We start from the raw sequence: 22,482 nt of genomic DNA on the forward strand, positions 1-22,482 counted from the left end.
ACCGCAGGGGGAGATCCTGAGGCCCCCAGAGGCCGAGAGGCTTCACCGCACGTGGCTCTGACATGACCACCCATCCAGTGATGCTCGGGTCCACGGTGGGATCGCCCAGCGGGCGGCACAACCAGAAAAGAGAAACGGGGTCCAGCCCTGGTCATCGGGTGGAACCGACTCTGCAACAGAGAAACACTGAACTTTCTGGAAAAGAACATTGAAAGATTTCTCAAAACCATTCAGACTTGGGCAGGAAGACTCACATACGCTGGAGGGTGGAACCCAGGAAGGAAAGCTGAGAGTGAAAAGCTCCTTTGCCCAGAAGGGTTTTCAGAACAGGGTACACAGGCTGTGTGTCTTCATGGATCCGAGGGTCTGTGGGACCAGCCGACCAGGACACAGGCCCACGCAAAGTTGGGTGGTAAAGGAAGAACTTTGCCACATTCAGCTGGGACCCCAAAATCTAGACCTCACACAGAAACACAGTTCACAACCCCTCACTCTGGATGGCCTCCTTTTCAAAGCCACATGAAGGCTTAAGTCATGTGTGCAAAAAACCTGTGAACTTGCTGCCCTTTCGGGAAAAAATTCTTTAATTTTCACAAGTTTGACTATGATCATAAACATTTTTAGACACTTTCAGGAAGAAGCTATGGGACTGATGGAAAGTTTCTTTTACAGTTAGATAGAAATAATAATAAATTTTTTACTTTTTTAAACTACAGAAACAAAAAGAAATGTCCGTCAATCAATCAATTATCTTCTTTCTACTCTATTTTAGATATCATATAATTAATCTTATTTCCTCATATAATGGGCTTCCCTGCTAGCTCAGATGGTAAAGAATCTGCCCTCAGTGTGAAGACCAGAGTTCGATCCCTGGGTCAGGAAGATCTCCTGGAGAAGGGACTGGCAACCCACTCCAGTATCCTTGCTTGGAGAATTCCATGGACAGAGGGCCCTTGCAGGCTACAGTCCATAGGATCACAAAGAGTCAGACATGGCTGACTAACACTTTATTAGTAGAATATTCATATTAATTAATATACATGATTATTCTCCTAAAACGAGGCAATCAAAGAGGATCAGGCCAAAAGTATGGGGAACAGGTGTTACGCAGGTGTGATAGGTGTGCCTGACTTGTGAGAAAAATGGTATGGTGGCCCAGTGCTTAGCACTCTGCACTCTCACTGCCTCTGGCCCAGATTCAATCCCTGGTCTGAGAACTAAGACCCTACAAGCCCTAGGTCATGGTTGTAAAAAAAAAAGGAAGGAAGAAAAATAGTCTTCAATAACTGTCTTATCTTTTGGTTTTCAGCATTTTATGTTTTGTGATTGATTACATAGGTTTCTCATTTCGAAAGAAACTCAGATGTGATGTGCCTGTGATAAAGAGACTTTTAGGAAATATATATTTGGCCTTCATCCACAGTTCCTGGCTCACAGATTCATGAATTGTTGGAATTTTCTGATTGATAAGAGATATGGCAGGTTCTTTGTCCAAATATTTGCTCTTTGTTCTCAGTCCCTGAAAACACTTCAGGGCCACACCAGAGACATGGGGGTCACATTTTGTATTTGGGGGCCATGTCTGTATTGTATTCAGTGACACCATTGTTTTGCCTAAGGAGGGATCTGAGCACTTGAGTCAATGTCAGGCTCCACAGAACCCTGGACTGGCCCTGCCCAGGGTCCTGGTGAAAAAGAGGGGATGAGCTCTCTCCCTCACTCCTCACCGGTTGCGGGAACATTGCTGGACAAGCAGGCGCTGGAGAAGGCCAGGATCCGCAGGGCTGTGCAGCACACCTTCAGAGCGGCTGGTGTCCAGCAAAGGTCAAGCTGGGACGGTCAAAGAACAAGAAACAAGCAGTGTTGGTGAGGACGTGGGGTAAAGGGAACCCTTGGGCACTGCTGGTGGGAATGTGAATTGTGCGGCCACTATGGGGACACTGTGCAGGTTCCTCAAAACTAACAATAGAGCCTCAAGCACTTTCACTTTGGGGCCTTTAAAGAAGATGAAAATGGCAATTTGAAAATATATATGCACCCCATGTTCATGGAAGTGTTATGTACATTATTGAAGACACGGAAACAACTTCCATATCTAATGATGAGAGAATGAAAAAGAAACTGCAGTGTGTGCATACTCGTGGTCACTCTTCAGCTATAAAAGAGAAGGAAATCCTGCCTTTGCAATACATGGATGGTACGCGAGGGCATTAGGGTAATGAAATACGTTAGACAGAGGAAGAAAAATACTGTATGATCTCACAGGTAGGTGGAACTAAAAAAAAACAAACAACATAAAGTCAAAGATAAAGAGAAATAACTGGTGGTTCTCAGAGGTAGAGAGTGGGCTCTATGGCAAAATTGGCAAAGTGGTCAGAAGGTACACATTTCCAGGAATAAAATAAATAAGTATGGACATGTAATGTACATCATGGTGACTATATTTAAAATGTTAAGGACACTAATACAGTTAACAATACTGCACTGTACATTTGAAAGTTGCTAAAAGACTAGATCTTAAAATTTCTCTTCACAGAAAAAAATTTTAGCCTTGTAGATATAAATGTTAATTAGGCATATGTGGTGATCATTTTGTAATATGTACATATATTAAATCATTATATTGTACACCTGAAACTAACACAATATTATACCTGTATCTCAGAGAGAATATGTGTCTATGTATGTAAAAGATTTGAACAATGTCAATTGGGGGCTTGGATTAGAGTGGTCCAAAACTAAGAGAGTGTTCCCTGCTTGACAGGCTCCAGTGGACTTTCAACAGCTGCACAATCGATTACTTACGTTACATTTCCTCTGTGGAAATATACAATACGTAGTGTGGCTTCTAGTGTGGCTACTGTCCCTGATTTACTGATTAAATCTCCAGAGATGAAAACAATGAACACTGGATGAGTGCGAATGCCTTTGTGATAAAATTCACAGTGCATTGGAAATAAAAGAGAAATTCCCTAAAAAGATGAAGGGTATCTTTAGATAACATCATACTTAATGGAGTACCATAGGTTCCACCCTAGCAAGTCAACAAATATCGGTAAAAGGTATAACAATTGAAAGGAAAAAAGAAAGATTTTGTACATAAAAGTTCTACATGTAGAAAAATCCAAAAGTTTATACCGATACATTTAGAGGTTTAACAAGAGAGCACAATGACTTGAGACAAATTCAAACTTGAAAAATCCATTGCAGACTTCCCTGTGGTCCATGATCAAGCATCTGCCTTCTAAAGCAAGGGATGGGAATTTGATCCCTGATAAGGGAACCAAGGTCCCACATGCCTTGCCACTCGGCCAAAAAAGATCAATTACGTTCTCATATCACAGTAATATAAAACTGTATGAGAGCCATTGACAGTTGCATCAAAAATTAGGATATACCTGGAATCTATCTAACATTTAGAAAGGTATACAACAAGAGGATATACAAAACCTCAATGGAGAAAATTATAAATCTGTCTTGAAGGACATTAAAGATATAAATAAATGGGAAAATATACCACATTAGGGGTTTGAAAAAAGAATATAAATATCCATTCTACTCAAAATAATGTGCAGAATCAAAATGTATGTCACCACATCCCAAGTGGACATCTGTGGAACTCAATAATTCCACTGTAAATTTTATTTATTTATTTATTTATTTTCCACTGTAAAATTTAAAAGGAAGCAGACATTTCAAGGAAGGCAAGGGAACCTTGAAAAGAACAGTGTGTGAGGCCTGGCTCTGCAAGTTGTGAAGATACAGAACCCCTTGCCTGCTTCCTTAGTTGGACAGTCATGTCCGACTCTTTGCCACCCCATGGAATGTAGCCCACAAGACTCCTGGGTCCATGGGATTGTCCAGGCAAGAATACTGGATTGGGTTGCCATTCTCTTCTCCAGGGTATATTAGAGCATAGTAGAACAAAACTTTTGGACTGAAAGAGGGATGGTCAGGTAGACTAGTGGATCGGAAAAGGGAACCTAGAAATAAACCCCAACCACAGGAAGCATCATGTGTAATAGAAAAGGTGATAGAAAGAAGTGACAAAGAGATAGGCGTTTCAATTACTCTGTGGGCGACAGGGGATCTGAAGCCAGTCAAATGCAACTGCACCCCTAACTCATATGGGAACCAAAATCAAGTGCAGATGGGCTGAAGATCTATTTAGAGAGACAAACAGTAGAGCTGCTGCAAGACACTGCAGCAGGTGTCTCCATGAACTGCGGGGGATGGGGGGGGCAGGATTCCTGAACAACACAGAAACAACGCCATCTCTAAGACAGACGCCGAAATCCCGAGCTGTATTAAAATGAAGAACTCTTCATAACAGACATCCCTGGGAGTGCCGAATTGAAAGCCATCAGGTGGGAGAAGACACTGATGACACAGATAACCATCAAAGGAACAGTAGTCAAAATATGAGTTTCTACAAATGCCTAAGGTAAAAGAAATATAGAGAAATGGGCCCAAATGAGCAGGACTTTCATCGAGGGCAACGTATAAGGAGACCGTCAGGGAATGGAAAGCTGCCCCACGTAACTGCAGTCAGGAACCTGCACATTAAGGCACTAACAGGGCATGACTACGTGTGCTCCAAGTAGCCAGCTATTAAAGTCTCTCAAAACACCAACTGCTGGGAAAGTGTGGAGCAGTGGTTGTTGAAATCTAAGTTGGCCCACACATTTGAGAGGAAAACAGCTTCTTACAGCAAGCTGAGCTTGTTCTTACATGAGGACCCAACACTTCCACTCCTTGGATGCATGTTCTAGACCAGCCATGATGATGAATGGTGGCCAAAACCCACATGTGGCAATTGAAGGGTTTAAAGCCGGTATAAGGCTGGGTGTTGGGAGGGGCCACATGAAGTGCTGTAAGGTGAAACGACACTGGGTTTCCAGATTTAGTACAAGAAAATGAATGTAGATGATTGTGGGCCCGATTCCAATGTGTCTGTCAGTTCGACCACATCACGCACAAGCAATTCTGTTGAATTGAGTTGAATTCTCAGAATTCAACTCAACTCAATCCAACTCAATGTTGACACTGTCTACCTGTAAATAGCATCACATCCTACAAGACTTCAGTTCTTCCAGACTGCCCCTCCAGTTTCATATGCCTGTTTCAAATCCAGGTTGTCACATGTACACCTGATCTGCTGGTTACTCATGATTCATTCAGTTCAGTCATTCTGTCATGTCCGATTCTTGGAGATCCCATAGACTGCAGCATGTCAGGCCTCCCTGTCCATCACCAACTCCCGGAGTTTACTCAAACTCAAGTCCATTGAGTCGGTGATGCCATCCAACCATTTCATCCTCTGTCGTCCCCTTCTCCTCCCGCCTTCAATCTTTCCCAGTATCAGGGCCTTTTCCAATGAGTCGGTTCCTTGCATCAGGTGGTAAAGTGTTGGGGTTTCAGCTTCAGAATCAGTGCTTTCAATGAATATTGAGGACCGATCTCCTTTAGGATGGACTGGCTTGATGTCCTTGCAGTCCAAGGATTCTCAAGAGTCTTCTCCAACACCACAATACAAAAGCATCAATTCTTCAGCAGTCAGCTTTCTTTATGGTCCAACTGTCACATCCATACATGACTACTGGCAAAAACATGGCTTTGACTAGACAGACCTTTATCGGCCAAGTAATGACTGCTTTTAAATATGCTGTCTAGGCTGGTCATAACTTTCCTGCCAAGAAGTAAGTGTCTTTTAATTTCATGGCTGCAGTCTCCATATTCAGTGATTTTGGAGCCCCCCAAAATAAAGTCTGCCACTGTTTCTACTGTTTCCCCATATGTTTTCCTTGAAGTGATGGGACTGGATGCCATGATCTTAGTTTTCTGAATGCTGAGTTTTAAGCCAACTTTATCATTCAGATGGGTATATCCTTCCTTTTCTCCTTTGCCTTTCGCTTCTCTTCTTTTCTCAGCTATTTGTAGGCCTCCTCAGACAACCATTTGCATTTTTGCATTTCTTTTTCATGGGGATTGTCTTGATCACTGCCTCCTGTACAATGTAACGAACCTCCATAGTCCATAGTTCGTCAGGCACTCTGTCTATCAGATCCAATTCCTTAAATCTATTTCTCACTTCCACTGTATAATCGTGAGGGATTTGAGTTAGGTCATACCTGAATGGTCTAGTGGTTTTCCCCACTTTCTTCAATTTCAGTCTGAATTTGACAGTAAGGAGTTCAAGATCTGAGCCACAGTCAGCTCCTGGTCTTGTTTTGCTGACTGTGTAGAGTTTATCCACCTTTGGTTGCTAAGAATATAATCACTCTGATTTCGGTGTTGACCATTTGGTGATGTCCATGTGTAGTCTTCTCTTCTATTGTTGGAAGAGGGTGTTTGCTATGACCAGTGTATTCTCTTGGCAAAATTCTATTAGCCTTTGCCCTGCTTCATTCTGTACTCCAAGGCCAAATTTGCCTGTTACTCCTAGTATTTCTTGACTTCCTACTTTTGTATTCCAGTCCCCTATAATGAAAAGGACATCTTTCATGAGTGTGAGTTCTAGAAAGTCTTGTAGGTTTTCATAGAACCGTTCAACTTCAGCATTACTGGTAGGATCATAGACTTGGATTAATGTGATATTGAATGATTTGCCTTGGAAATGAACAGAGATCATTCTGTCATTTTTGAGATTGCATCCAAGTACTGCACTCAGACACTTTTGTTGACTATGATGGCTACTCCATTTCTTCTAAGGGATTCTTGTCCGCAGTAGTAGATATAATGGTCATCTGAGTTAAATTCGCCCATTCCAGTCCATCTTAGTTTGCTGATTCCTAAAATGTCAATGTTCAGTCTTGCCATCTCCTGTTGACCACTTTCAATTTACCTTGATTCACAGACCTAACATCCAGGTTCCTATGCAATATTATTCTTTACAGCATTGGACTGTACTTCCATCACCAGTCACATCTACAACTGGGTGTTGTTTTTGCTTTGGCTCCGGCTCATCATTCTGTCTGGTGTTATTTCTCCACTGATCTCCAGTAGCATATTGGGCACCTACTGACCTGGGGAGTTCATCTTTCAGTGTCCTATCTTTTTGCCTTTTCATACTGTTCATGGGGTTCTCAAGGCAATACTGAAGCAGTTTGGCATTCCCTTCTCCAGTGGACCACGTTTTGTCAGAACTCTCCACCATGACCCGTCTGTCTTGGGTGGCCCTATATGGCATGGCTCATAGTTTCATTGAGTTAAACAAGGCTGTGGTTCATGTGATCGAATTGGTTAGTTATCTCCCACTGAAACGTGAAACTGAGTTCTGTTATGATGCTGGGATGGAAATTCACTTGGCTAATCAAGAGAACTCTTTGAGGCTGCCTTCTAGAATTAAATAAATGCTGGCCTTATGGCGAAACACTTCCTTACCCACCAGGAAAGAAGTGCTGTGCTGCTGTGATGTGCTTATTCCCTCAGTCATTTCCTACACTGTGGACCACATGGATTGCAGCCCGCCAGGTTCCTCTGTCCATGGGGATTCTCCAGGCAAGAACAATGGAAGTCAGTTGCCATGCCTTTCTCCAAGGGACCTCCCCAACCCAGGGATCAAACCCTGGTGTCTCCCATTGCAGGTGGATTCTTTACCAGTTGAGTCACCAGGGAAGCGCAAGAACACTGGAATGGGTAGTCTATCCCTTCTCCAGGGGAACTTCCTGACCCAGGAGTTGAACCAGGTCTCCAGCATTGCAGGCAGATTCTTTACTGACTGTGTGGATCACAACAAACTGTGGGAAATTGTTCAAGAGATAAGAAGACCAGACTACCTTACCTGCCTCCTACAAAACCTGTTTGCAGGTCAAGAAGCAACAGTTAGAACCAGACATGGAACAAGAGACTGGTTCAAAATCGGGGAAGGAGTACGTCACAGCTGCATACTGTCACCTTGCTTTTCTAACTTATATGCAGAGTACATCATGAGAAATGCTGGGCTGGACAAAGCACTAGCTGGAATCAAGATTGCCAGGACAAGTAACAATAACCTCAGATATGCAGGTGACACCACCCTTATGGTGGAAAGTGAGAAGGAAACTAAACAGCCTCTACATGAAGGTGAAAGAGGAGAGTGAAAAATCTGGCTTAAAACCCAACATTCAAAAAACTAAGTTCATGGCATCTCGTCCCATCACTTCATGGCAAATAGATGGGGAAACAATGACAGACTTTATTTTGGGGGGCTCCAAAATCACAGCAGATGGGGACTGCAGCCATGAAATTAAAACATGCTTGATCCTTGGAAGAAAAGCTATATTTCCTTCCAAACCTAGACAGCATATTGAAGAGCAGAGACATTACTTTGCTGATAAAGTTCTGTATAGTCAGAGCTATGGTTTTTCCAGTAGTCATGTATGGATGTGCGAGCTGGACTATAGAGAAATTGAGTGCCAAAGAATTGATGCTTTTGAACTGTGGTGTTGGAGAAGACTCTTGAAAGTCCCTTGGAATGCAAGGAGATCCAACCAATCCATCCTAAAGGAAATCAACCTTGAATATTCACTGGAAGTGTTGCAGGAAGGGGGACCCCTTCCAGGGCCTGAAACTGGGCTCTTGTCCAACACTCAGAAATGGATTGTCCGAAGAGACATATGTGCTGACAAAGCAAGAGCCCAGAGGGTTCTGAGCTTGCCAGGCGAACTCTCTTTCTGCAGGTCTCAGCCCTGCATCTCCAGGATCCTGGTGCTGGAGATGGGGGCAGCGTCCAGGGTGGGAAACCCTGGAACCCAGCTCAGCTGTGCAGGAGGGTTGCTGTCAGCAACACAGAGCAGCTGCAGTGCCTGGCTCTCTGAGATGAGAAGGGACGAGGTGTTCTGCAGAATCTTGAGGCTTTTGGGGAAAGCCCAGCAGGAGAGCTGGGGGAGGCTGAGTTCTCACCATCCGGCCTTCCCAGGATCTATTAACATCTGTGCATATATCTTTGTGTATATTGCATGTGTGTGTGGTCTAGTGCATGGGAGGTGGGGCGGGGTGGTGATTTTCTCGCTGTTCTTCCCATATCTGATCGCACTCAAGTGCACACCCCCCCGTCCTTGGAGGTGGTCCTAGGAGCAGGACCCAGCCCTGGAGAGCAGAGGTCCTGTCCTACCTGTGATGTTTCTGAAGGAGAGGCTGATGCGGAGGTTCCTCAGGGCATCTGGGGCAGAAAGACATGGGCTTGCTGCAGAGGAGGAGTGGGATGGAAACTGACCAGCACCCCAGGAGGGAAACCAGGAAGCGGAGGGCTGTCCTTCACGGCCACTCCCCACCTCAGCTCCCAGTGCGTAGACCCATAGAAGAGTAGGCTGGCCTTCTCTCTACACACTCACACACACACACACACACACACACACACACACCACTGCCCTGAGGGACTCAGCCACCCCTCCACACTCACAGGAGACATTGAGCTGGATGGCTCTCTCCATGGTCACCTGAGATCCTTGGAGATTCACCCAACATGTGAGGTCAGTGCTGTGGTCCTGGGGCCTCAGGGTGGGGGTGAACTTCAAGGAATGCAGAGTCTCTGGGTGCAGCAGCAGCAGCGGTACCATGTCCGCATCCTCCAGCCCAGGTCCAGGTGCCTCCGTCTGGGAGGAAGTGCCCCAAATGTGGGGAAGGAAGGAGGAAGCCCCAACAGGAAGCCAGGAAGGCAGCAGGTGATGAAGACTGGCTGGCGAAGAAGGGGGAGGTGGACTCCATAGGCGGGTCTGGGAGGGTATCGATGAGAAGTCAGGCTGTTTCACGTTCTCCCTCCAACCTCTCCCCCCTCCCCTCTGCCGCAGGCTGCAGGGGAGAGCATGAAGCCCCAGAGCTGGCAAGGTTTCACCATATGTGACTCTGAAATGTTGTTGTTTACTCACTATGCTGTGTCCGACTCTGCGGCCCCAGGGATCATAGCCCGCTGGACTTCTCAACCCATGGGATTACCCAGGCAAGAATACTGGAGTGGGTTGCCATTTTGTTCTCCAGGGGATCTTCCCAACCCAGGTACTGAACCCACATCTTCTGCATTGCAGCCTGACTCTTTACCACCGAGATACCAGGGAAGCCCGGATGTGACATGATCACCTTCCGAATGATTTTCATGTTCACCATGGGATCGCCCCGGGAGCAGTGAAACCAGAAAAAGAGAAACAAAGTCCAGCCCTGGTCATCCGGCTTGACCCACCTACAGCTGAAAAACACCGAACGTTCTGGAAAAGAATATTGAAAAATTTATCAAAACCATTCCACTTCAGGCAGGAAAAAAGTTTCCAGACCCCCAAACAGTGGAGGATGGAGCCCAGGAAGGAAAACTTGAACATTAAAGCTCCTTTGCCCAGAAGGGTTGTCAGAACACGGCACAGGCCTACAGGTCTACGTGGACCTGAGTGTCTGTAGGACCAGCCCCCGGGGCACTGCTGCTGCTGCTGTCACTTCAGTCGTGTCCGACTCTGTGCGACCCCATAGACAGCAGCCCACCAGGCTCCCCTGTCCCTGGGATTCTCCAGGCAAGAACACTGGAGTGGGTTGCCATTTCCTTCTCCAATGCATGAAAGTGAAAAGTGAAAGTGAAGTCCTCAGTCGTGTCTGACCCTCAGCGACCCCATGGACTGCAGCCCACCAGGCTCCTCCGTCCATAGGATTTTCCAGGCAAGAGTATTGGAGTGGGGTGCCATTGCCTTCTCCGGGGCACAGGCCCATGCAAAATGGGGTGGCTGAAGTGAGCGCCTTGCCCCACTCAGTGCAGACCCCCGAAGCCCGGACTTCACAAGAATGGCATTCAGGACCCCTCACACTGCATGCCCTTGTTTTCAAAGCCACGTGAAGGCTCAAGCCATGTATGGAAATAACCTGTGATGTCAATGCTCTTTAGGATTGATATTTCATAAGGTTTCCTGAATTTGACAGTGCCCCTAAACATTCTACACCCTCCCAGTAACCAGTTCTGGAAACCAAAAAAAAAAAACAAAAAACCTTTCTTTAATATTTATTTAGAAATACTCTGTTTACATTTGTTAGTTTCTTAAAGTGTAAAAATCTTAAAATTTTGTCAGAGGGAGGAAGGATAAATTGGGAGATTGGGATTGACAAATACACACTATAGTATCTAAAATAGATAACCAACAAGGACCAGCTGTACAGCCCACGAAGTATACTAACAAAGTTGTAAAAAAGTATAATGGGAAAGAATCTGGGGAGAATATATGTATATCACTGAATCACTTTGCTGTACTGTGAAACTAATACAGCATTAGAAATCAATTATATTTTAATTTTTAAAAAGTCACATCCAGACTAAACAATTCAAATTAACAAGAAAAAGACTGCCCAATTTTTATTTTTTTAAATTACATAGAAGTGATTTTTATTTATTTTATTTTATTTTATTTTTAAACTTTACAATATTGTATTAGTTTTGCCAAATATCGAAATGAATCCGCCACAGGTATACCTGTGTTCCCCATCCTGAACCCTCCTCCCTCCTCCCTCCCCATACTCTCCCTCTGGGTTGTCCCAGTGCACCAGCCCCAAGCATCCAGTATCGTGCATCGAACTTGGACTGGCGACTCGTTTCATACATGATATTATACATGTTTCAATGCTATTCTCCCAAATCTCCCCACCCTCTCCCTCTCCCACAGAGTCCATAAGACTGATCTATACATCAGTGTCTCTTTTGCTGTCTCGAAAGAATACATTTGAATCAGTTCTAATGAGATGGATGAAACTGGAACCTAGTATACAGAGTGAAGTGAGCCAGAAAGAAAAACACCAATACAGTATACTAACACATATATATGGAATGTAGAAAGATGGTACCAATTTTTATTTTAAGTGGGCAAAGATCGAAACAGGAATTTCACTAAAGAAGATATTCAGACGGCTCAACATCATTGTACATGAGGGAAAGAAACTAAAAAGGCAAGGAGATACCGTCACAGTGGAGTGCAGTGCTGAAAACTGACCGTGTAGGTAATACAAGTGCTCCTGAGGGTGTACAAAGCTCAGAACCCTCACATATGGCATGGAATACAAACTCATCTAACTACTCAAAAGAACTCTCTTAGGCTACCTTCTCAAACTAAATATATGCCAAATTTATGATGAAGCAGTTCCACACCCACCAGGAGGAAAGTGCTAGCCCTCCTATTTTCATCACACCATTCACGTCAACATTACTTTGAATGAGCCAAAATTTGCAAACGAAGGCAATGTCATCATATTTTAGAGTCCATACATAACTGGAGGAATAGTCATACATAAAATACTATTTTCAAGACAAAACCAAGCAATACCAACAATGAGTTATTGATACATGTAAAAACATGAGTAATCCCATACTAAGCGAGGTAAGTCAGAAAGTCGCCTTTCAATGGCATTGACTCTTCCTACTGTCACGCAGTCATCTCCACAAATAAAGGCTCGTGGATGCAAACGACACAGGGTTGGAGGCGAGAGTTTCCAGGGAGAAGCAAACTGTGATGTCCCCACGTCTGTCCTCTGGGCTCTGCATCCTCGGGTGAATCTCGTCATGAGAGGGAGCGAGGCTCAGCCATACCCCTCAGCCCAGCTCCTAGTGGCCACCACACCTGCAGAGCCAATAGAGTCTCAGGTCCGAGAGTCAGACCCATTTCATTCATTCTGGGCTCTGCCTCAAGGCATATGCGACCTTAGTTCCTCAACCCAGGATCGAGCCCCTGCCCCCTGCATGGAAACTCACAGGCTCAACCACTGGACCAACAGGGAAGGCCCTGGAGAATCACACAGCTTAGCTCCAGGCAGGACAGGACCGCCCAGCCCCACCGGCAACTCCAGAGCCATTCCCCGGACGTCCGCGCAGGGGCACAGGGGCGCTCACCTGGTGTAGTAGGTCCAGGTGAGGCCATAGGTGAGGAGGAAGCCAGCCCCCATGAGGGCCCCTCTGATCAGGGTGAGGACCAGGGGCCAGGAGCCCTGCTGCTCCTCAGTCTCACAGCTGCAGGGAGGGGGGCCTTCTGGGGAAGGGAGAGGGGTTGAAGCTCAGTCCCCAGACCCAGCCCTCCCAAAGGCACACACCTGCCCAGGCTGCCCGTCCCCAGCACCTGCCCTACAACTCACTCTGCACAGAGAGGCTGAAGGAAACTTGCTGGGAGCCCAGAGGGTTCTGCGCTCGGCAGGTGACTTCTCCATCTCCAGCCGGTACTTGTGGTATCTCCAAGACCCCGGTGCTGGAGATGGGGGTAGCCTCCAGGGTGGGAGACCCTTGGAACCAGCTCAGCTGTGCAGAGGGATTGCTGTCAGCAACACACAGCAGCTGCAGCGCCTGGCCTTCTGAGATGAGAATAGATGCGGTGTTCTGCAGAATCTTGTGGGCTTTGGGGGAAAGCCCAGTGGGAGAGCTGGGGGAGGCTGAGGTCTCCTCCTCCCTCCTTCCCAGGATCTCCTGGCTTCGCTTTGTCCTCCCCTGGCTGGCCAGCTGGGTTCCCTGTGGTCCCAGGGCTGGACCTTCCCACCCTAAGCAGGCTGAGCCAACATGTCTGGGCCTCGTATCTTCAGGGGAGGCTTGGTGTCTCAATGGGACAGGCCTGGGCTGTTTGGTGGAAAGAAAACACAGAGCCTCAAGGCTTGAGATGTTGATTCAGTGAAGGCAGCAGGAGATGGGACTAAGGAGGCTTTTGTGGAAGAAAGCCACACAATAGAACCATGGTGAAGGAAATGGGCTTTGAACAGGGTGTGTGAGTGTGTATATATGTGGGGTGTATGTGTGTGTGCCTGTGTGAATGTGTGCCTGAGTGCACGTGTGACTGAGTGCACATGTATATGTCCATGAGTGTATGTGTACATGATGGGTGCCTGTGCTGTGGGTATATCTCTGTGCATATGTGTGATGTGTATGTGCCTGTGTGTATGGGCGTTTCTGTGTGTGTCTCAGTGTATGTTCACGTGTATGTACTATATGTGTGTGTGCCTGTGTGTGTGAGTCTCAGTGTGTATTGCATGTGTGTGTGGTCTAGTGCATGGGAGGTGGGGCAGGGTGGTGATTTTCTCCTTGCTCCTCCCCTATGTGATCACATTCAAGCCCACTCCCCGGCCCCACCTTGCAGGCAGTCCCAGGAGCAGGACCCAGCCCTGGAGAGGAGAGGTCCTGTCCTACCTGTGACATTTCTGAAGGAGAGGCTGATGCGGAGGTTCCTCGGAGCATCTGGGGCAGAAAGACATGGGCTTGCTGCAGAGGGAGGAGTGGGATGGAAACTGACCAGCACCCCAGGAGGGAAACCAGGAATGGGGGGGCTGTCCTTCACGGTCACTCCCACCTCAGCTCCCAGGGCGCAGACCCATAGAAGAGTGGGCTGGCCTTCTCTCTACACACGCACACACACGCACACACCCACACACACACACCACCGCCCTCAGGGACCCCATCACCCCTCCACACTCACAGGAGACGTTGAGAAGGACGGTTCTCTCTAGGGTCACCTGCTGGAATGTCACCTGACAGGTAAGGTTGGTGCCGTGGTCCTGGGGCTTCGGGGTGAGGGTGAGCTCCGAGGAGTGGAGGGTGTCTGGGTTCATGGCATCAAGGGCGTCCCCCGCCCAGGAGAACAGGAGAGGGTGTGGCTCATCACAGGCTAGTGACAGTCTGCAGGTCAGCTTTGTGGGGCGGCCGGACTCCAGAGGCTCCAGAAAATGGATGTCGGGTTTCCCTGGAGAAAGGGAGATGAGGAGACAGAGGGAGATGCCTGGGCGCAGGGGTGTGGGGACCCAGAGGGTCAGGGTCACAACTCCTTCCCAGTTCTGGGTCTCTCCTGAACCCTCAAACCCCAAGACCTGGAGCAGGGAGGGCTCCTATACCCTGTTCCTGTTCTAATAGAGGAGTCTCCATGGGCCAGGGTCCTCTCCTGGGCCCCCTGTCATACCTGTCACCTGCAAATTCAGCTTCTTATCTCTGTAACTGTATCTCACATCACGTCCTCTCTCCACTCGGAAGTAGTAGACTCCTGAGTCGCTCAGCCTGGCCTGTCTGATGCTCAGGGAGCAGTCATTGTTGCTGGGGTCCTGGAGGAGGCTGAATCGGTCCTGGGTCTCTGGCCTCACTTGTTTCCTTGGGTTGTTTGTGGCCACAGCATCATCGGTGTGCTGGTCTTTTTCCCGGAACCAGTAGGTGAAAAGTTCGGCAGAGGAATACCAGGGATATCCCGAATTCCAGGGGTAGGAGAAGGAGCAGGTCACGCGGACGTCCATGCACGCCTTCACTGCCACTGATTCCTGCACTTCGAGCCCGTACCCTGGCAATTCCTGCAGGGACCCTGGGGAACACAGGGGCTCAGCGGCAGCTCCAGCCCCTCCCCACGCATGCTCCCCTCCCCCAGCCGTGAGCCCCGTCCCCCACCTCCCCCACTCACCCCCCCACAGCAGGGGCAGCAGCAGCAGGGGCACCATGTCAGCATCCGCCAGCACAGAGCCAGTTCAGGTCCCTCTGCTGGGGAGGGAAGCGCCCCGAATGTGGGGAGGGAACGAGGAAGCCCCAACAGGAAGCCAGAAGGTGACAGAGACAGAGCCTTGGCCAAGCACAGAAGGGGAACTTGGATGCCCCAGGCCATGGAGGAGGGGTGGCCCTGAGAAGGCAGAAGGTCCCACCCCACACCCCACACCGCAGGGGGAGATCCTGAGGCCCCCAGAGGCCGAGAGGCTTCACCGCACGTGGCTCTGACATGACCACCCATCCAGTGATCCTCGGGTCCACGCTGGGAACACCCAGCGGGCGGCACAACCAGAAAAGAGAAACGGGGTCCAGCCCTGGTCATCGGGTGGGACCGACTCTGCAACAGAGAAACACTGAACTTTCTGGAAAAGAACATTGAAAGATTTCTCAAAACCATTCAGACTTGGGCAGGAAGACTCACATACGCTGGAGGGTGGAACCCAGGAAGGAAAGCTGAGAGTGAAAAGCTCCTTTGCCCAGAAGGGTTTTCAGAACAGGGTACACAGGCTGTGTGTCTTCATGGATCCGAGGGTCTGTGGGACCAGCCGACCAGGACACAGGCCCACGCAAAGTTGGGTGGTAAAGGAAGAACTTTGCCACATTCAGCTGGGACCCCAAAATCTAGACCTCACACAGAAACACAGTTCACAACCCCTCACTCTGGATGGCCTTCTTTTCAAAGCCACATGAAGGCTTAAGTCATGTGTGCAAAAAACCTGTGAACCTACTGCCCTTTCGGGAAAAAATTCTTTAATTTTCACAAGTTTGACTATGATCATAAACATTTTAGACACTTTCAGGAAGAAGCTATGGGACTGATGGAAAGTTTCTTTTACAGTTAGATAGAAATATTAATATATTTTTTACTTTTTTAAACTACAGAAACAAAAAGAAATGTGTGTCGATCAATCAATTACCTTCTTTCTACTCTGTTTTAGATATCATATAATTAATCTTATTTCCTCATATGCTCAGATGGTAAAGAATCTGCCCTCAGTGTGAAGACCAGGGTTCGATCCCTGGGTCAGGAAGATCTCCTGGAGAAGGGACTGGCAACCCACTCCAGTATCCTTGCTTGGAGAATTCCATGGACAGAGGGCCCTTGCAGGCTACAGTCCATGGGATCACAAAGAGTCAGACATGGCTGACTAACACTTTATTAGTAGAATATTCATATTAATTAATATACATGCTTATTCTCCTAAAACGAGGCAAGCAAAGAGGATCAGGCCAAAAGTATGGGGAACAGGTGTTACGCAGGTGTGATAGGTGTGCCTGACTTGTGAGAAAAATGGTATGGTGGCCCAGTGCTTAGCACTCTGCACTCTCACTGCCTCTGGCCCAGATTCAATCCCTGGTCTGAGAACTAAGACCCTACAAGCCCTAGGTCATGGTTGTAAAAAAAAAAAAGGAAGGAAGAAAAATAGTCTTCAATAACTGTCTTATCTTTTGGTTTTCAGCATTTTATGTTTTGTGATTGATTACATAGGTTTCTCATTTCGAAAGAAACTCAGATGTGATGTGCCTGTGATAAAGAGACTTTTAGGAAATATATATTTGGCCTTCATCCACAGTTCCTGGCTCACAGATTCATGAATTGTTGGAATTTTCTGATTGATAAGAGATATGGCAGGTTCTTTGTCCAAATATTTGCTCTTTGTTCTCAGTCCCTGAAAACACTTCATGGCCACACCAGAGACATGGGGGTCACATTTTGTATTTGGGGGCCATGTCTGTATTGTATTCAGTGACACCATTGTTTTGCCTAAGGAGGGATCTGAATACTTGAGTCAATGTCAGGCTCCACAGAACCCTGGACTGGCCCTGCCCAGGGTCTTGGTGAAAAAGAGGGGACGAGCTCTCTCCCTCACTCCTCACCTGTTGCGGGAACATTGCTGGACAAGCAGGCGCTGGAGAAGGCCAGGATCCGCAGGGCTGTGCAGCACACCTTCAGAGCGGCTGGTGTCCAGCAAAGGTCAAGCTGGGATGGTCAAAGAACAAGAAACAAGCAGTGTTGGTGAGGACGTGGGGTAAAGGGAACCCTTGGGCACTGCTGGTGGGAATGTGAATTGTGCAGCCACTATGGGGACACTGTGCAGGTTCCTCAAAACTAAAAATAGAGCCTCAAGCACTTTCACTTTGGGGCCTTTAAAGAAGATGAAAATGGCAATTTGAAAATATATATGCACCCCATGTTCATGGAAGTGTTATGTACATTATTGAAGACACGGAAACAACTTCCATATCTAATGATGAGAGAATGAAAAAGAAACTGCAGTGTGTGCATACTCGTGATCACTCTTCAGCTATAAAAGAGAAGGAAATCCTGCCTTTGCAATACATGGATGGTACGCGAGGGCATTAGGGTAGTGAAATACGTTAGACAGAGGAAGAAAAATACTGTATGATCTCACAGGTAGGTGGAACTAAAAAAAAACAAACAACATAAAGTCAAAGATAAAGAGAAATAACTGGTGGTTCTCAGAGGTAGAGAGTGGGGTCTATGGCAAAATTGGCAAAGTGGTCAGAAGGTACACATTTCCAGGAATAAAATAAATAATATGGACATGTAATGTACATCATGGTGACTATATTTAAAATGTTAAGGACACTAATACAGTTAACAATACTGTACTGTATATTTGAAAGTTGCTAAAAGACTAGATCTTAAAATTTCTCTTCACACAAAAAAATTTTAGCCTTATAGATATAAATGTTAATTAGGCATATGTGGTGATCATTTTGTAATATGTACATATATTAAATCATTATATTGTACACCTGAAACTAACACAATGTTATACCTGTATCTCAGAGAGAATATGTGTCTATGTATGTAAAAGATTTGAACAACGTCAATTGGGGGCTTGGATTAGAGTGGTCCAAAACTAAGAGAGTGTTCCCTGCTTGACAGGCTCCAGTGGCCTTTCAACAGCTGCACAATCGATTACTTATGTTACATTTCCTCTGTGGAAATACACAATACGTAGTGTGGCTTCTAGTGTGGCTACTGTCCCTGATTCACTGATTAAATCTCCAGAGATGAAAACAATGAACACTGGATGAGTGCGAATGCCTTTGTGATAAAATTCACAGTGCATTGGAAATAAAAGAGAAATTCCCTAAAAAGATGAAGGGTATCTTTAGATAACATCATACTTAATGGAGTAGCATAGGTTCCACCCTAGCAAGTCAACAAATATCGGTAAAAGGTATAACAATTGAAAGGAAAAAAGAAAGATTTTGTACATAAAAGTTCTACATGTAGAAAAATCCAAAAGTTTATACCGATACGTTTAGAGGTTTAACAAGAGAGCACAATGACTTGAGACAAATTCTAATTTGAAAAATTCATTGCACACTTCCCTGTGGTCCATGATCAAGCATCTACCTTCTAAAGCAAGGGATGGGAATTTGATCCCTGGTAAGGGAACCAAGGTCCCACATGCCTTGCCACTCGGCCAAAAAAGATCAATTACGTTCTCATATCACAGTAATATAAAACTGTATGAGAGCCATTGACAGTTGCATCAAAAATTAAGATATACCTGGAATCTATCTAACATTTAGAAAGGTATACAACAAGAGGATATACAAAACCTCAATGGAGAAAATTATAAATCTGTCTTGAAGGACATTAAAGATATAAATAAATGGGAAAATATACCACATTAGGGGATTGAAAAAAGAATATAAATATCCATTCTACTCAAAATAATGTGCAGAATCAAAATGTATGTCACTGCATCCCAAGTGGACATCTGTGGAACTCAGTAACTCCACTGTAAAATTTATAAGGAAGCAGACATTTCAAGGAAGGCAAGGGAACCTTGAAAAGAACAATGTGTGAGGCCTGGCTCTGCAAGTTGTGAAGATACATAACCCCCTGCCTGTTGCTTAGTTGGACAGTCGTGTCTGACTCTTTGCCACCCCATGGACTGTAGCCCACAAGACTCCTGGGTCCATGGGATTGTCCAGGCAAGAATACTGGATTGGGTTGCCATTCTCTTCTCCAGGGTATATTAGAGCATAGTAGAACCAAACTTTTGGACTGAAAGAGGGATGGTCAGGTAGACTAGTGGATCGGAAAAGGGAACCTAGAAATAAACCCCAACCACAGGAAGCATCATGTGCAATAGAAAAGGTGATAGAAAGAAGTGACAAAGAGATAGGCGTTTCAATTACTCTGTGGGCGACAGGGGATCTGAAGCCAGTCAAATGCAACTGCACCCCTAGCTCATATGGGAACCAAAATCAAGTGCAGATGGGCTGAAGATCTATTTAGAGAGACAAACAGTAGAGCTGCTGCAAGACACTGCAGCACGTGTCTCCATGAACTGCGGGGGATGGGGGGGGTAGGATTCCTGAACAACACAGAAACAACACCATCTCTAAGACAGACGCCGAAATCCCGAGCTATATAAAAATGAAGAACTCTTCATAACAGACATCCCTGGGAGTGCCGAATTGAAAGCCATCAGGTGGGAGAAGACACTGATGACATAGATAACCATCAAAGTAACAGTAGTCAAAATATGAGTTTCTACAAATGCCTAAGGTAAAAGAAATATACAGAAATGGGCCCAAATGAGCAGGACTTTCATCGAGGGCAACGTATAAGGAGACCGTCAGGGAATGGAAAGCTGCCCCACGTAACTGCAGTCAGGAACCTGCACATTAAGACACTAACAGGGCATGACTACGTGTGCTCCAAGTAGCCAGCTATTAAAGTCTCTCAAAACACCAACTGCTGGGAAAGTGTGGAGCAATGGTTGTTGAAATGTAAGTTGGCCCACACATTTGAGAGGAAAACAGCTTCTTACAGCAAGCTGAGCTTGTTCTTACATGAGGACCCAACACTTCCACTCCTTGGATGCATGTTCTAGAGCAGCCATGAGTAATGGTGGCCAAAACCCACAAGTGGCAATTGAAGGGTTTAAAGATGGTTATAAGGCTGGGTGTTGGGAGGGGCCACATGAAGTGCGGTAAGGTGAAACGACACTGGGTTTCCAGATTTAGTACAAGAAAATGAATGTAGATGATTGTGGGCCCGATTCCAATGTGTCTGTCAGTTCGACCACATCACGCACAAGCAATTCTGTTGAATTGAGTTGAATTCTCAGAATTCAACTCAACTCAATCCATCTCAATGTTGACACTGTCTACCTGTAAATAGCATCACATCCTACAAGACTTCAGTTCTTCCAGACTGCCCCTCCAGTTTCATATGCCTGTTTCAAATCCAGGTTGTCACATGTACACCTGATCTGCTGGTTACTCATGATTCATTCAGTTCAGTCACTCTGTCATGTCCGATTCTTGGAGATCCCATAGACTGCAGCACGCCAGGCCTCCCTGTCCATCACCAACTCCCGGAGTTTACTCAAACTCAAGTCCATTGAGTCGGTGATGCCATCCAACCATCTCATCTTCTGTCGTCCCCTTCTCCTCCCGCCTTCAATCTTTCCCAGTATCAGGGCCTTTTCCAATGAGTCGGTTCCTTGCATCAGGTGGTAAAGTGTTGGGGTTTCAGCTTCAGAATCAGTGCTTTCAATGAATATTGAGGACCGATCTCCTTTAGGATGGACTGGCTTGATGTCCTTGCAGTCCAAGGATTCTCAAGAGTCTTCTCCAACACCACAGTACAAAAGCATCAATTCTTCAGCAGTCAGCTTTCTTTATGGTCCAACTCTCACATCCATACATGACTACTGGCAAAAACATGGCTTTGACTAGACAGACCTTTATCGGCCAAGTAATGACTCTGCTTTTAAATATGCTGTCTAGGCTGGTCATAACTTTCCTGCCAAGAAGTAAGTGTCTTTTAATTTCATGGCTGCAGTCTCCATATTCAGTGATTTTGGAGCCCCCCAAAATAAAGTCTGCCACTGTTTCTACTGTTTCCCCATATGTTTTCCTTGAAGTCATGGGACTGGATGCCATGATCTTAGTTTTCTGAATGCTGAGTTTTAAGCCAACTTTATCACTTTCCACTTTCACTTTCATCAAGAGGCTCTTTAGTTCTTCACTTTCTGCCATAAGGGTGGTGTCATCTGCGTATCTGAGGTTATTGATATTTGTCCCAGCAATCTTGATTACAACTTGTGCTTCATCCAGTCCAGCATTTCTCGTGATATACTAGGCATATAAGTTAAATAAGCAGGGTACAATATGCAGGCTTGATGTACCTCTTTCCCGATTTGGAACAGTCTGTTATTCCATGTCCAGTTCTAACTGTTGCTTGCTGTTCTGCAGACAGATTTCTCAAGAGGCAGGTCAGGTGGTCTGCTATTCCCATCTCTTTAAGAGTTTTCCAGAGTTTGTTGTGATCCACACGGTGAAAGGCTTTCCCATAGTCAATAAAGCAGAAGTAGATGTTTTTCTGGAATTCTCTTGCTTTTTCGGTGATCCAGCAGATGTTGGCAATTTGATCTCTGCTTCCTCTGCCTTTTCTAAATCCAGCTTGAACATCTGGAAGTTCACAGTTCACGTATTGCTGAAGCCTGGCTTGGAGAATTTTGAGCATTACTTTACTAGTGTGTGAGAAGAGTGCAATTGTGCAGTAGTTTGAGCATTCTTTGACATTGCCTTTCTTTGGAATTGGAATGAAAACTGATCTTTCCCAGTCCTGTGGCCACTGCTGAGTTTTCCAACTTTGCTGGCATAAAGTGCAGCACTTCCACAGCATCATCATTTAAGACTTGAAATAGCTCAACTGGAATTCCATCACCTCCACTAGCTTTGTGATGCTTCCTAAGTGATGCTTCCTAAGGCCCACTTGACTTCCCATTCCAGGATGTCTGGCTCTAGGTGAGTGATCATACCATCGTGATTACCTGGGTCATGAAGATCTTTTTTGTACAGTTCTTCTGTGTATTCTTGCCACCTCTTTAATATCTTCTGCTTCTATTAGGTCCATACCATTTCTGTCCTTTATTGTGCCCATCGTTGTATGAAAAGTTCCCTTGGTACCTCTAATTTTCTTGAAGAGATCTCTAGTCTTCCCCCACTTAATTGTTTTCCTCTATTTCTTTGCATTGATTACTGAG

At 45.9% G+C, this 22,482-nt stretch overlaps 1 protein-coding gene across 4 annotated transcripts; it reads right to left on the reverse strand.

Annotated features, from left to right (window-relative positions):
- Positions 1–1,736: 1,736 nt before the first annotated feature.
- On the reverse strand, positions 1,737–15,467 carry LOC133229706 (sialic acid-binding Ig-like lectin 14). Of its 4 annotated transcripts, none has more exons than XM_061386428.1 (7): positions 15,354–15,467; positions 14,868–15,257; positions 14,391–14,654; positions 14,105–14,152; positions 13,069–13,281; positions 12,830–12,965; positions 1,737–1,830 (listed from the first exon to the last, which is right to left on the reverse strand). In XM_061386428.1, exons 1-7 carry the CDS (start codon positions 15,388–15,390, stop codon positions 1,800–1,802), a joined length of 1,119 nt encoding a protein of 372 aa, XP_061242412.1. In that variant the 5' UTR covers positions 15,391–15,467; the 3' UTR covers positions 1,737–1,799. The 4 variants fall into 4 exon arrangements, with proteins under 4 accessions (XP_061242412.1, XP_061242413.1, XP_061242410.1 ...); XM_061386426.1 differs by having other exon boundaries at positions 1,738–1,830; positions 13,069–13,323; positions 15,354–15,466; XM_061386427.1 differs by lacking the exon at positions 1,737–1,830 and adding an exon at positions 11,770–12,560 and having other exon boundaries at positions 13,069–13,323; positions 15,354–15,464.
- Between the last annotated feature and the right edge of the window lie 7,015 nt (positions 15,468–22,482).

The sequence above is a fragment of the Bos javanicus genome, chromosome 18, assembly GCF_032452875.1.
Source record: "Bos javanicus breed banteng chromosome 18, ARS-OSU_banteng_1.0, whole genome shotgun sequence".
Lineage (NCBI taxonomy): Eukaryota > Metazoa > Chordata > Mammalia > Artiodactyla > Bovidae > Bos > Bos javanicus.